The following is a 15,677-nucleotide window of genomic DNA, read 5'->3' on the forward strand; positions in this document are numbered from 1 at the left end:
GAAAGGATTCACGATGTGTTCCATGTGTCTATGTTACGCCCATATTGATCAGACCCTTCACATGTGATTTCACCAATAGAAGTTGAGATTCGACCGAATATGACTTATGGCAAAGAGTCGGTTAAGATTTTGGCTCGGGAAGACAAACAATTGAGAAAAAAAGTATTTCCCTTGTGAAAGTGTTATGGCAAAGACATGGGGTTGAAGAGGCTACATGGCAGTCCGAGGAGGCCATGAGAAAACAATACCCAAACCTTTTCACCGGTAAGATTTTCAGGGACGAAAATCCCTAAGGGAGAGAGTTGTAACATCTCGATTTTGGGCCTAGTCGGAATAGTGGTTTTAAGACAAAAATCTGAAGTAGAAATATTTTTTTATGATTGTTTTGAGGTCCATGACATGTTTGCATGATTGTGTGAAAGTTTCATGAAGAAATTTTGTGAATAAGTGTCCAATTTAACTTTTAGGACTAAATGGCAAAAGTTGCAAAATATGAGATTCTAGAAGCTTTAAGTATGAAATAGCTTTGGATTACTAGTTAGAGGTCCTTAAATAGCAATTTACCCAATTTCTATTTTTATGGACAAAAATGGGCATGCATGGATAAAATTGAAAGTTTAGTAAAAAGGGTATTTTGGTCATTTGGTAATTAAAAGATTAAAAAGGGAAAAATGAAGCAAAATTTTCTCATATTTTTCAAGCTAGGCCGAAACTCCATAGCTAGGGTTTCTTCACTTTCCAATCTTGATAGTAAGTGGATCCTAGCCTCGTTTTTAATGTTCTTTACATTTTAAAAGTTTTGTCATCAACCAATCTAGCTATTTCTACCATTATTTTGAGCTAGGTTTCATGTTCAAAAACTTACCCATGTGTGACATGCATGTATTTTGATGTTTAATGGAGGAATATGAAAGTTTAATGTGTGATAAACATCTTTTACAAAGTGATTTTTCATGAAAACACCTAAAAAGGACCTTTTTGTAAAAGTTGTAAAATAGGTGGTAAAAATCTAATTTGAAAGAAAATGTGGGCTATTATAAGTATGATATAGGTTCGGCTAGGCTTGGGTAACAAAGAAAATGAGTACATTTCATTTTACGAGCCTAGAGACTAATTTGTAAATATGTGGAAGTTTAGGGGCAAAACTGTAATTTTTCCAAAGTATAATTTATGGGTTGTTTTGAACAATGTGATAATTAAATATGTGAAATTTGCTATTATAGATCAATAAAAATGGAGTTCAAGCTTAAACTGAGGGAAGAACAAAGTTGTGGACTAAATCGAATTGTTAGCCATATTTTGGTACCGAGGTAAGTTCATATGTAAATAATTCAACATCATGTTATTATTTATCTAATGCTTTAATATTGCATGAAATGTATATTTGTCTCTATGGATTTGGTTAATGATGACTCGATGACAATCCGACGAAGATTTGGTACTTCGAAATCCCAGTTGAACCTTAGGAATAGATAGGATACAAATGTCATGACATTAGGGTTATTGAGATTTTGTATAAGACCATATCTAGGATATGGCATCAACATGTGATCTCATATAAGACCATACCTGGGACATGGCTTCGAAAATGAGACTTCGTATAAGACCATATCTGGGATATGGCATCGATATGAGACATTGTGTAAGACCATAGCTGGGCTATTGGCATCGATATGTGATCCCATGTAAGACCATATCTAGGATATGGCATTGGCATCTTACTACGTGTATGAGACTTCCCGGGTATCCTTTAGTATTCCAAGTGGCTCAATGGGTAATCCAAAGATTATGTCAAAGAAATGATAAGGTATGATCATGTTGGAAGGGTACATGTATGTACACAAAGCTCATAAATAGTGAGATTATGAATCGATGTGACTTCGGTAAGAAGTGAATGAATGAATCATGATTATGAGTTTTATTGCACACTGTGTAAATAACATGGTTTAAGATGTATCTATGATACTTGATGACATTGTGATAAATTATATTAGGTTATGTGTATAACAATGCATGATTAACATTGTTAATTATTACATGCAAACTTACTAAGTTTTATGCTTACTCTCCTTTCTTTTCCATCTTCTTATAGTATCGTAAAGCTAGCTCGCGGAGCTCGATTCACACTATCAACTAATCTTTTGGGTATAGTGAATTCAAGTATTTTGAGTATGGCATGTATAGGGGACTTGGTCTTTTTATTTATGTGTCATATTAATTTGGCCAAGTGTGTTGGCTTATAATGACTTGATGGTTCATTTTGTATATGGCCATGAGATATGGCTTATAATGACTAAGACGTTAGACAGACTGGATTGAAAAATTGTGGCCTTAATACCTGGACATAAACAACAACGTTTTTAGATGAGAAATATCAAAATAAGAATGAAGAGAATAATAATGATCAAAATAAATAAAATGGTGAAGGAAATATATTCGATTTGGAGAAAAACTCCTAAATTTGATTGGATTTGATGTTCTTAGAGCCAAAGAAAAATACAAACCAAATGAATTTTTAGATTCTTAAACCTGGAAAAATTTGAACTTAAAGTGATTAGATTTAAGAAAGCAAATAAATAAAATAAACAACAAGTAAAACTAAAGAAGAGATGAAAAAGATGAAGGATGGACGAAATTAAAGATAGAAGATGGAGTATGGATGATTGAATAGACACCCTAAGAAGCCTTTGAAACAATAGATCCAACAACTCTCTTCAATCAGTTCTAATCTTCCCTCCAAGAAAGAGTTTTTGGCAAGTCGTAGTTTGAAGATGATAGCCATGTTACATCCTATAGTTTTATTTATTTTGTTGCTAAATTGGAAACAAGGAAGAAAGTGGCCAAGTGGTTAATTGTTTAATTAATATCCTAGAGGTTCTAGGTTTAAGTCTCCAATTTATTATCTTTTTAATTAATTTTTTTGGTGAAATTCCTCTGTGTTAAAACACCCTTTCCATCCACCTATACATGTCATACGTAGAGATTCTTTTCCATATTTATGAGTCAAACTTACCTTATGAAGATGAAACATGATCCCCTTTTCACTCCCTTGACTCCCTCTCTTGCATTTCCATATCTAGTCTTCAAAGGTGTAATAGTGAATAATTATCACTGGGGAGTGATAGATTTAGAATCACTGGTTGCAAGTGTTTGAAGGTAGTTGATCTTTCTTACAAAGCTAGGCTTTACAAATATAAGGAAACTACATTGCCTAAACAAACTTTGTTGTCGCCTGTTTACTTTGTGTTTTCGTAGTGCTTACAGAAGTGTCAACTTTCATAGTCACTTCTGTTAATATTTTACTTGTTACTTAGCAATTATTTTATGTCAACAAAATATATTGTTCCACTATTGGTTATTAAAATGTCATCCAATTGAAAGCACAATAGCCAAATTTAATAAAATTGTAGAACAATGACAAAAAAAGATTGGAAGTTTAAATTTGGTCATTTACTATCTTAAATTTGCGTTTTAGTCGTCATATTCTAATTGTAACAAATATAATCAACTTATTTTTTTTTTCGTAAAAGTAAATCATTTACGAACAATTGGTATTTATGTTAAAATTTTATAAAATAATAAGTGTCAAATTGACAAAAAATGTAAACATTAAAGATATGCCAAATATTAAAATTTATATGACAAGTGAAAATTTGTAATGCAAGTGCATCTGTCAATCAAGTAATAAAGTGATAAGAAGATAACGTTCCCATGAGGACCAAATTCTAAACGGCTTACTACCAACTATTCCATTTTATTTAATTTAGATCAAAAAAATATATTCTAATTACTAATATAATTAAACTAAGTAAATTATAAAGGTTTTATTAAACTAAAACAATGGAAATTTCTAAGTTTCTCAATCAATTTTAAGATCTCGGAACTCTAACTTCACCTAATCTAGTTTATCAATTATTTCTCATTCAGTTGCTCAATCTATGTAATTATTGACTCAAGGTTCAATGTTATTAACTAGAATTTTCCAATATCTAGCTAAGTTAATCCCTTTTCCCCTTTAACTATATTCCTATGCTAGGCAAGTTAGGTGAAGTCACTAAGAACAAACCTATTGGATTGATTAGTGCATCATGTATATTCCTATCCTGACAACAAATTAACTCATTTGTTAGCGCTACAATAGTTGGCCCTAACCTATTCAGTCTAGATCTCAACATTAATTCTCTCTTCCAAGACAAATCAAAGTTATCAAATTAATACAATTTGGTGGGCAGACAAGTAAATTAAATAAGCACATAACTTAAAAAAATAATTGGCAAATACTGAAATAATCGATGAGAAAATGAATTAATTAACTAAGACATATGATCTATCATTATTCTAAGAAAATAGGGTTTAGTTCATAATGAGTTGAGAAAACCATACAAAAAGAGATTCAAAACAAACTTGCATCAATAAAAAGTAAAAAAAAAATCTAGAGAGAAAAAAAGTTATCAAATTTATGTCGAGGGCTCCATATCTTTTTTTCTTCTTACCTTTGCAAGTTTGAAGTTTCCCTTAGTGTGAGAGAATTGTTCTTTAGCCTCCAAGTGGTTTCTTTTATTTTCATTTCCTCCTCTCTTTTTCCTTTGAATCTCGTCAACCTTGTTTTTAGGATCTTTAATTGTGCCACTCCATTAAACACAGAAATTGCGGTGGAATGGACTGCTTGCTGCCAATTTTTGAATTAAAGAGTATGCTCCACCGCAGTGAATCAAATTCGGTGGAGTGGGAGACTTTTCTTCACCACTTTTTGCTCCATGTTCTAAGTTTTCTACTCTTCATCTGAGACCTTCATGAAAGGAAACTAATAAGTAAACTTGAACTAACTTCAAAAAGGATAAAAAAAAAGAAAGAAAGCAAAATTTAAATAAAATTTAATTAAATCGAAAAACAATAAAATGCAACAAAATTACTCTAAATGCTAATATCACCTTTTAAAATACTATGAAAACTATGCTAAAATAAATTTAAATATGAGAGTTATCGTTATATAAAAGTCAAAAATCAAGTTTTAGTTAAATGATAAAATTGAAATTTTATTGATATCTATTGAAAATATAAAAATAAAAAAATATTCTGGTAATAGTATAATATATTTTGCATATAAAACTATTTTCCAACCGAATTGAAGGGAATTAGCGGTGTAAACGAAAAAAAGGGGATGCATCGCTTACGAAATTAACCAAATTAAAAGGAGATTAAGGAAACCCCAACAGTGCATTCAAAGTATAAGCTAACACGTCATAATCCTTGCCGATGGTACCACTTCAAATTCATCTGTGTGGTTGGAAGCCAATAATAAGTGAACTTTTTGAAGTTGGAATTTGTTTTTTCAGAGGTTGTTGATTTAATCTTTTAAAAAATTGAAAATTTTAAGTACTTCACTACCGATAAACTTTTAACTATCATTGAAATTAGTTTTAATTTATATTTAAATAAATTTTGAAGAGAGAGAAGTGGTGCCCCTCTAGTTAATATGCTCATTTTAGTTCTTATTAAGATTAAAAGAACTAGAGAAGGATTGTTGAATATTTATATTTCCATTTCCTTTCTTGATATATTATTAAAGTGTTTTGAATGATTATTGCACGTGATGCTGAAATTACTACAAGCTTTTGCCATGTTTGCGAATTGATGACTGATAAGCATGCCGTCCCGCTTTAGTGATTGTGCCCACAATGCCAACTTCCTAATTGGTATATTTATATAATTATTTTTGAATTACAATAACAAGATTTAAATTTAGGTCACATGTAAGATAGTAAATAATCTTAATCATCATACTATTACATGAGATTTATTTATATCGTTTTTATTTTATTATGTTTTATAAATCTTGATTTTTTTTTTAAAATTTATCATATAAAATTCAATATATTATATTTGTATATAGTCATGTTTTTTTAATTCATATTAATGCTGAAAAATCACAACCCAGACAAAACCCTTCGTTGAATTTCTAAATCTCAATTATAAAAACAATGCTTTTCTTTTTCCCATTTTTATTTTTATTTATCCCGCATATTAGATGTATTGAATCCTCCCTGCACCTCCAAAAGTTAAAAGTCTAATCATGTCCATAAAATATTAAAGCATGTTATTATACACATCAAATAAAAAAATGTTAATTTATATTCAGAATATATTTAGATATTTGTTTGATGTTAGTTAAACTAGTATTATTTTCTACTCATGTTTTATTATATGAACTAGTAATAAATTATTTTTTAAAATATCAATAAATTAATTTAATTGATAATTTTAATAATCTCATTTCTTATTTTTAATAAAGAAGAGGAAAATTTTCCACTTATTTTAAACAAATCTTAATTTTTACAAAATTATTATTCATATTCCTAATTTCTAATTTAAATTTGTATTAATGCTTCTTTATTTGATGTCTAACTATTATAATATATACCTAATAAATAAGTTTTTTATCATATTATTATACAAGTAACCAAACAAGATAATTGGGTACATTATCAAAGTTTATGTAGTATTTGAGTGCAATAACAACTATATTGATTTATGTAAAAGTTATTATTTACGATATTAAACTACACAGAAATTGCCCAAACTATAAACAAAAATTCATTTTAAACATCCAAAATGATAATAATAAAAGTTTGAAATTTAAGCATTCAAGTTATATAGTTTGATCATTTTGGTCACTTAAATTAAAAATTACAAAAGACAAGTGATATGACAATTAAAAAATCTTTATAATAATAAATTTAGCTATCAATTTTACATGTTATATTGATTTAGTCATAATTTTTAAAATAACCCACAAAATTTACAAATGTTCTCAAATTGATCCTAATTTTAAAAATTCAAAGAATTATATAAAATACATAAATATTTTAATATATATAATAAATTTAAAATATATAAGAATAAAAATGATTGTTGACAAAAATAATAATAATATATAAAATTTAAAATATATATAAATAAATAATTTCAAAAAATATAATAATAAAGTTCATTTTATATTAATAGTAATATTAATATTAAATAATTACATAATAATAAAAAAACCTCTCCTCTCTCCTCACCGGTCCGCAGCAACAGCGTGAGACTCTCTGCAAATTATATCAAAAACACCAAATCCAACGCCTGTTTTAATCCCATTTCACATGGAAATAGACAGTAGCATCAAAATTATGAACCTGCACCTGTATTTGAAGGATTAGGGGTAGATTGCTTGACAAACTTCTCACGCTGTTGTTGCTACGGCTTCTCAAACTTATCCCTTCATTCATGGATAAATTCAATTTGTTCTTGGAAATCCATCATTAACATCAAACATAAAATAGAATGTATTTTGTCAAGTACATGGAAAATTTCCAGTAAAGACACCGGCATAAATATTTTCAGACAGAAGTGGGAGGGTGTTTTTTTTAATTTAATATTAATACTAATATTATTAATATAAAATTTAAATTTATCATTATATTTTAGTTATTTATTTCTTATATATATAATTATTTTTTTTGTCAATAATGTTTTATTTTTATACATTTTTAAAATTCATTATTAAAATATTTATATATTTTTAAATTTTTAGAATCAGGATCAAATTGAAAATATTTATAAATTTTGTGGGTTAATTTTTTAATTACCATATTAACTTACCATTTGTGATTTTTACAGGAGTGACTAAAATAACCGAATTATATAACGTGAGTGTTTAAATTACGGCTATCCTTATAATTTATCCTATTACGTAATACATTCAACGCAAAAAGAAATTTTAATCCCACGAGATAGGTTAAAAAAAATTTCCATGTTCTCGTTTATATAGAAAAAAGAACAATTAAATATTTGCAATTTTTGATTATGAAATTAAGAAACTACACCTCTATCAAATAATTATTTTTAAATTAAATAAAATAAAAATGTGCTTGTACCAGAAAATTTAAAATTTTGACAGAATTTATCAATTCAAAATACTTGCAATTGTGATTGTATTATTTGGATAAAAATCTTTTAGCCATTACATTTATAAAATTTAATAAATATTTTTAATTATTTTTAAAAATATTATTTTTATTTTAAAGTTGCAAAGTTATAAATATATAACCACAAATTTGAAAAAACAAAATAGTTTTATTATTCATTATATTATTAAATTGATATTATATAAATAATTATTTTTTAAATAATAAAGTTTTAGTTGAGTTTAAGTTGAATTCAGTATAAGTAACATTAATTAATTATTAGAAATATTATCACACGCATATACATATAGAAATCATAAATATGTGTTTAAAAATAACATACAATAAATGATAAAACATATGGCTGAAACTAAATAATAATAATATATTAAATATGTAGAATATTAAAATTAAAAAAAGATTAAATTTTTATCATTGTGTGTCATCAATCTTGAGTCGGAGTCGAGTTAAATTGTGACATCAACTCAATCAAATATATTATTAATATACATACACACACAATTAACAGAAGTAATAAAGTGTGCATAATAAAATTAAAATATATAAAAATATTAAAACAAGACTTTATTTAGTGACAAATTAACGATTAAAGTACTATTAAATTGTAAAATTTTTAACCGAATTGGTGACCCAGTGGAGAATAACGTCAACTCAATTAGGAGTGTAAATAATTATATAAATTAATAATAAATAAATAATAATTTTTATTTTTGCATTTTTCAAATAAATAATGTTACAAAAATTGAAAAGTAATAAAATTGATGTGTGAACATCAAAGAATTGCTTTTAAAATAAATTTCTTACATTTTAGGAAAACCCTAATATTACTAGGAAGTTAGGTCGACCCGCAATCATAATTTTATTTTTCCTCTCATCATCTCACCAAGTTTTCGTATTATTTTTTTAAAAATAAATCTTTATTGGAAACAAGTAAAATCAGTCCCATATCCAAAAATTCTTCATACTCAACATGGATATTGTGTACTAAATTTAAATTATAATTATTTGGTACAATTATCATTTATTCTCAACTGCCACATTTGTTAACTTGTTCATGTAATAATTCACGTGTCCACAAGTGTAAGAATTAAAAGGATAAAAATTAAATGGAGACTAAAATGATTATTTTTTGTAAAACTAGAGAACTAAATAAATTATTATATTTTTTCTTATTTTGAAGATTTGTTATTCTTTACTATAGTTTTATCATCTTTTTAGTTTCAACTTTGAAGTATAAATTTATGCCTACTATTTTTATTTCAAAGTAAATGAGAATTTTAAAATAAAAATCATGATAATTTAAATAATCTTAACTATCAAATCAAAATAAATATTCCTAAATTTTAGATTTTGATTTATATTATTTTATTTCAACAACACCAAATATAATTAAAATATTAAAATGAATATTTACTTTTAGATTTAAATTTTTATAAAAAATTGAAATAGAAAGCAAGATATTAAGCTTATAAACGTTAATAAATATTATTTGATATTTGTTTTTTACCGAAAAAAATTGATCGAGGAATTTAATGGGTACTTTACATTTTATATTTTGTAAACATAAAACCGCCGAAAAAAATTAAAAATAAATCACACGTTGCAAGTAAGCTACATTTTCTCACTACAATCAGACACGGACAGCAGAGTTTTGTCAGTAAAAACAATAAAAAGCCAAATACGACGTCGTTGTGCCTCTTTTTGATTTACTCATTTCTTTGTCAGAAGCGGGCCCCACTTGGTCCAAATTCTTTCTCCCACCCAATCATTCATAAGCAAAATTCCTTCGACTCTGTTTCAAAGTTCAAACCTCAAGCATTGAGGTTGAATTGAACCCCCCTCCCCAAAAAAAACCTCAAGCATAAAGAAAATAACAGGAAAGAAAATTTTTTTTTTTCAAATCCTCGATTTTATCGAAACCTCACCGGAGATGGCTACACCACCATCTCCATCACCGACGTCGCCGCCTTCCACTCCCAACACTACTTCTTCTCCTCCTTCTCCTTCCCTTACGCCGCCAGTTACTAATACTTCAACCCCTGTGTCGCCTCCGCCTCCGGGGGCTGATTCTCCGAATGCTACGCTACCTCCGCCGCCTTCGCCGAGCGGGGGCTTGCCGCCTGGGACATTAGCGGGGCTTATCGTTGGGGCAGGGATGGGAGCGTTAATTGTGCTGATTGGAGTGGGCATTTTCGTAATTTTTTATAGGAGGAGAAAGAAGAAGCTTGCTGGAGCTCATCCTCAAGGAGGTCAGTCAGTCCATCTTTGTTTTATTTTTATGAAATAATTACTTGCACTTAATGTAGTTCATAACACTTCCTCCTGACTGTATATTTATCCTATATTTCTGAAGTACCATTAGTTGCAGTTGGCTTAGAAAATGTGACTTTAGTTTTTAATATTATTTGTTTTTATGGAATCTAGGTTTAATTTTGAAGTGTTTGTTTTGTTTGTATTGTATCGTACTATTGTTTTTTTAATGTTACTATTGTTAAATCATGTTAACTATATTTGTCTACATTTTGTCAACTTTGTATTATCTATTTATTTGTTTGTTTATCAGTGTTTAGAGTATAATAATGTTGTTTAAAAATAAAGAAAATAAGATTTTTGGTTCAATATAGATTATATTGAATCTTGAGTTCCTTCCCGTATTTTATAGTAAAATATCATTGGGATTTCCTTCAAACATTGGCTTTTGGTTTTCATTGGTTTATGTTGTATACATAAGAACATATGCTTATGACCTAGATCTGCGTTATTGATGCTTTAATGGTATATGGTAAGCCATAATTTTCTTTTGGAGTTCACTTGAATCAATTGACTGAGAAGACCTAAAGTATGCAGCTTGAACGAGTTACTTTTATTAAGGATTTAAAGTTGTCATGAATTTATAAGTTATCGTAGTCTTTTGTTAATTAGGATGCAAGAATCAGTTTTATTGCTCTTATCATAGTTGTCATTTGTAATTTTCCCATGCTAATTTGATTTTTTAAACCATTTACAAAAGAATGAGTTTGATCCATTTCAGCTTTCAAGCCATGATACATGCATGGCCATACATGCATACAAGAACATCCATGCATGCATGTCTAGTAAACAAACACATATGCATATCTGGGATAAGGAGGCGTCCACTGGTATCAACACTTTAGTAATTTTATCCCCAGTGCTGTAAAGATAAGCAGCAGTAATTTCGAAGTTTGTTTCTAGTTATGTTTGATTAGCAACAAATATTATATTTTGTACTTTCTATTTGCTTTTATTTTGATTTGGTCAAGGCATTCTTCTGTTTCATACTTGTATTATATGTTTTAGTTGGACAGCGTTTACTTTATGATTACAGTCTCATGTGGTAGAAAAGAAACCAATGGTTTTCAAAGTGAAAGGAATTGACACTAAATCTTGCATGTTGTTATACATCCAGTTGATCCTCAACATTGGCAGCAGAGTGCTCCTCAAATTGCTGTTCTGCCGAAACCTACTACTCCGCCAGGAATCACACCACATGTTTATAATTATGTTGACCCTCCTTCAACGAGTACTAGTTTGGGCTCAGAAAAGCCATCTAATCCATCACCTTCCTCAGGATTGGCCATGGGACAGTCATTGGGCGCATTTACTTATGAAGATTTAGCATTGGCAACGGATAATTTCTCTGATTCTAATCTCATTGGTCAAGGAGGTTTTGGTTATGTCCACAAGGGAGTGCTAAAAGATGGGAAAGTAGTTGCAATTAAGCAGTTAAAAGCTGGAAGTGGACAGGGTGAGCGTGAGTTTCAAGCAGAGGTTGACATCATTAGCTGTGTTCATCATAGACATCTTGTTTCACTAGTTGGATACTGCATTATTGGCGAGAAGAGGTTGCTTGTTTATGAATTTGTCCCAAACAACACGTTAGAATTTCATTTACACGGTGAGTTGTTGGTGGTTAAATCCCTCTTCCACCCCACCCCACTCTACCCACCTAACTGGCTCTGAGAAAATGAACATTAGAGATTGTGCATTTTTTTCTTGCATGTGATGGATAATAGATGGGTAAGTCATATTCTATTGTGTGAAACAAGAAGTGTTTTGTATAATCATGATACTAACTAGTTTTTGAACAGGCATAGTGGACAGAAGTATAAATTTGAGATCGCAACTTAGGTTAAGGATGTAGTATTGTGCTTATCTTATCCATGATACTTAGGTTTTAACTGGATGAAACTTAACACGCAGGAAAAGAGAGGCCAGTTATGAACTGGTCAACCAGAATGAAAATTGCTTTTGGTGCAGCCAAAGGATTGGCATATTTGCATGAGGACTGTAAGGATACAATTACTTATCTACTTTAAGTCGTGAAGTTCAAGCACCTTCCAGTTTCTAGTCTCATGGTTTATACTTTTTCCACTAAACATAAATATATAATCAGGTAAACCCAAGATCATACATCGCGATATCAAGGCAGCTAATATTCTTCTTGATGAAAGCTTTGAGGCGAGGGTATGTTTTCAGTTTTCAAGTTGAATGCTATTTCTATAGACATGGGATTGATTTGCCCCTTTGCCTCCTGAGGCTGAGAAAAAACGAAAATTCATATACATTTCTCAATGTTATATGAGCTCTTTCAGTGTTTCTTGAAAAAAAAAAAAAAAAAAAACCGTTGATTTAGTTTCTGTATGACACTTGAATGAGTGAATCGTCCTTTAGATTGGAACAATGAATAGAAAATGTATTTGATCATTAGTGTTTCAAGATGCCTTATCTCAAAATTTGATGAAAACTTGTTCTGAATGTATTGATATAAAGAAAATTTCTTTTTGATTTGGATGGCCTAAGTTCTGTGATTCTTCTTCAATAAAAGTATTTCACACTCTTGCATGTGTGTTTTCCCAGGTTGCAGATTTTGGTCTTGCAAAGTCTTCTTTAGATACTGATACTCATGTATCCACTCGTGTGATGGGAACTTTTGGGTAATATATGTATTTTTACGTATCTACTCAACATATTGTTGCACTAATAAATTTGTGGCTCACTCCATGCTATCTTGCAGTATAGTTTCCTTTTACCTATAATCTGTAAATATCACATGTGCCCCTTCTCACAAGAATTTATACATGCAGTTATATGGCTCCAGAGTACGCCTCTAGCGGGAAGCTCACTGAGAAGTCGGATGTTTTCTCCTTTGGGGTTGTGCTTTTGGAGTTGATTACTGGACGCCGCCCCGTTGATAAGACTCAGCCATTCTTTGATGATAGCATAGTTGATTGGGTCTGTAATCTTTTTATCTGTATTAGTTCATTTAATTTGTATATATAATCTACTCAAGCATTACATATTTCCCATTTTAAGTGATTTCTTAATATTAAAAAGACGATCTTCTATTCTTTTCAAATGTTGGAAACAAAGAGGTTTAGGTCCCACCAGAACATGGACATGCAAATGGCCAATTTTCTCTAACAAACTATACAGCCTTTCTAAGATCCTGAATTATTAGTGCTTGACTGGCATGGGATGGATAACAGATCCTTTTTCTGAATTCTAGGCAAGGCCTTTGCTCTCACAAGCTTTGGAACATGGGAATTTTGATGCATTTGTGGATTCAAGGTTACAGAAGGACTATGATTCCGATGAAATGACCCGAATGGTGGCTTGTGCTGCAGCCTGCGTGCGTCATTCAGCAAGGAATCGCCCACGGATGAGCCAGGTTCTTTGACTAACTGCTTAATATTAAGTTTTTAGTTCTTAATCAACACTTTTTTATTTTTATCAGTTAGATAAATGTTCCATAGACTTGAATGGTCAGTTAGTTTTTCAACCAGGGTAACATATTGTCTCTAGCAAAAGTTAATTGTTAGTATCTATGCTTGTTCAATAACATCTTTTAACACTAGATATATTTTAACAATTGGAATGTTTTTACTTCTTAATTATAGCTTCTACATGTTCAAAATCAATGGTAGTTTATGCTACTCAGATTGGGTCTAAGTGTTGGATTTGAGTATTTGTCTGACAAGAGTATGTTCAATGGTTTCTATGTTTTTCCATGTACTTGGAGGTCCTTGGAGAGTCATATCCCCATACCCATGTTTGAAAATATATCAGACATTGGTTTTGAATAAGGGTACATCAAAAAAATAAAAAAGTCGGAGCAACAAGGTTTAAGAATTCATGACCATAGAATAAATGCTGGCTTGTAACCACCTTTCTGTCACGTAATGAAGGTACTTCGAGTCCTGGAAGGAAATATGCCTCTGGATAATTTGAACGAAGGAATCACTCCTGGGCACAGCAGGGTGTTCGGTTCTTTTGAAAGTTCTGATTACAGCTCAGCTCAATACAAGGAAGATATGAAGAAGTTCAGGAAGATAGCACTGGAAAGCCAAGAGCTTCCTAGCAGTGAATACAGTGTAGTCACCAGTGATTATGGTGTTAACCCATCTAGCTCCAGCACTGAAGGGCAACAAAGCACCCAAATTGAAACATCAAAAGGGGAGAAAGAAACCAAAGATGTAAGTGGAAGCTCGTAACAAAATCTACCACGAAATTTGCTTGGACAACAGTAAAAATTCTTTTTCCACCCAGTTTTATATTCACCATTGTATTGCCTCATTTGCAACTAGAGGGCATCACTTCTAAAGCAAATTTGAGATTTCTGCTATCCGAAATATGGCAGCAAACAATGGAATTGGGTGGATTTTGTCAATTCCATCGATTTCAAAGTATTATTTGATTGGTTGAGTTGTAAAAACCTCTATTGCATGTATATTTAATGTAGCTCACGGCTAGTAAGTTGAGTGCTGTATCAAACTCTATAGAGGACGTTCAATGAAATTACTCCGGTGCTTCATTATTCTGTTGTTTAGGTATGCAAATCCTCACTTTAAGTTGGTGTTCTTACGATGCAACCAAATTAGGGCTGCTATCTGTGGGGTTTAATTCGTATTGGTTGAACTTCGGAAATGGATTTTGCAATTTCAGATTGGTTCGTACTCCAATTATGAATGTGTGTGTGTTTTTATGGAACGGATTGCCAGATCGGTTAGAGTCAAATTTGGATTGACGGATAAAGAGATTGGACTACGGTTGGATCCATGTCCACAAGAATTCAATTAATTACGTAATGTCTAATTCTGAAAAATATGGAATAATTGAGATGCACATAGGGAAATGTCTACTCTATGAAGTCCTACAACAAATTGGTATGTTTTCATATTTAGGTAATTGACAATTAGTTGTCAACGATCCTTGTTTAGCTTGTTTATTATTATTCTATTGTTTTTAGTTTGTTTAGATATAGATAATCTCGAAAAATTTTATATAATTGAGACACTTGTATAGGTTATTATATAAAGAATTAAGAAAATTTAATCTATTCGAGTGAGGAATACTATTTATAAGATTGCATTTGAGTGTAAAACTTGTGTTGTGATTTTACAAGCTAAGTTCATAATGTTAATTTAGTGGTGAGAGTACTAATCTTTTAAGATACGAGGAAATTATCACTTGGGTGTGATAGATTTAGGTTCACTTGTAAGTTTTGGAGATAATGGATATTTCTCATTGAGTTAGGCTCTACAGACATAGGGAAACTGAACTACGCAAACATTTTTTGTGTCCCCTATTTTTGTTCTTTATTTCGTAGTGCTTGAAGAAGTGCCAATTTCCCTAGTCACTTCTTCTGGCACTAATCTTGTTTTTTAGCAATTGCCTTCAAGTTAGCAATTA

General features: G+C 30.4%; 1 protein-coding gene across 1 annotated transcript; it reads left to right on the top strand.

The window, feature by feature from the left end:
• Positions 1-9,734: 9,734 nt before the first annotated feature.
• Positions 9,735-14,802, top strand: LOC108460722 (proline-rich receptor-like protein kinase PERK15). Its single transcript, XM_017760334.2, has 8 exons — positions 9,735-10,216; positions 11,395-11,883; positions 12,189-12,275; positions 12,382-12,452; positions 12,846-12,922; positions 13,073-13,220; positions 13,495-13,656; positions 14,174-14,802. Exons 1-8 carry the CDS (start codon positions 9,898-9,900, stop codon positions 14,477-14,479), a joined length of 1,659 nt encoding a protein of 552 aa, XP_017615823.1. The 5' UTR covers positions 9,735-9,897; the 3' UTR covers positions 14,480-14,802.
• The last annotated feature ends 875 nt before the right edge of the window (positions 14,803-15,677 follow it).

This window comes from Gossypium arboreum, chromosome 2, assembly GCF_025698485.1.
Source record: "Gossypium arboreum isolate Shixiya-1 chromosome 2, ASM2569848v2, whole genome shotgun sequence".
Lineage (NCBI taxonomy): Eukaryota > Viridiplantae > Streptophyta > Magnoliopsida > Malvales > Malvaceae > Gossypium > Gossypium arboreum.

Excerpts from the sequence above, each read along its gene's own strand:
- LOC108460722 (XM_017760334.2), top strand. The coding sequence starts at position 9,898 with ATGGCTACACCACCATCTCCATCACCGACGTCGCCGCCTTCCACTCCC. Across the intron at positions 11,884-12,188 it reads GTTAGAATTTCATTTACACG|GAAAAGAGAGGCCAGTTATG; the intron begins GTGAGTTGTTGG and ends CTTAACACGCAG. Across the intron at positions 12,276-12,381 it reads GGCATATTTGCATGAGGACT|GTAAACCCAAGATCATACAT; the intron begins GTAAGGATACAA and ends ATATATAATCAG.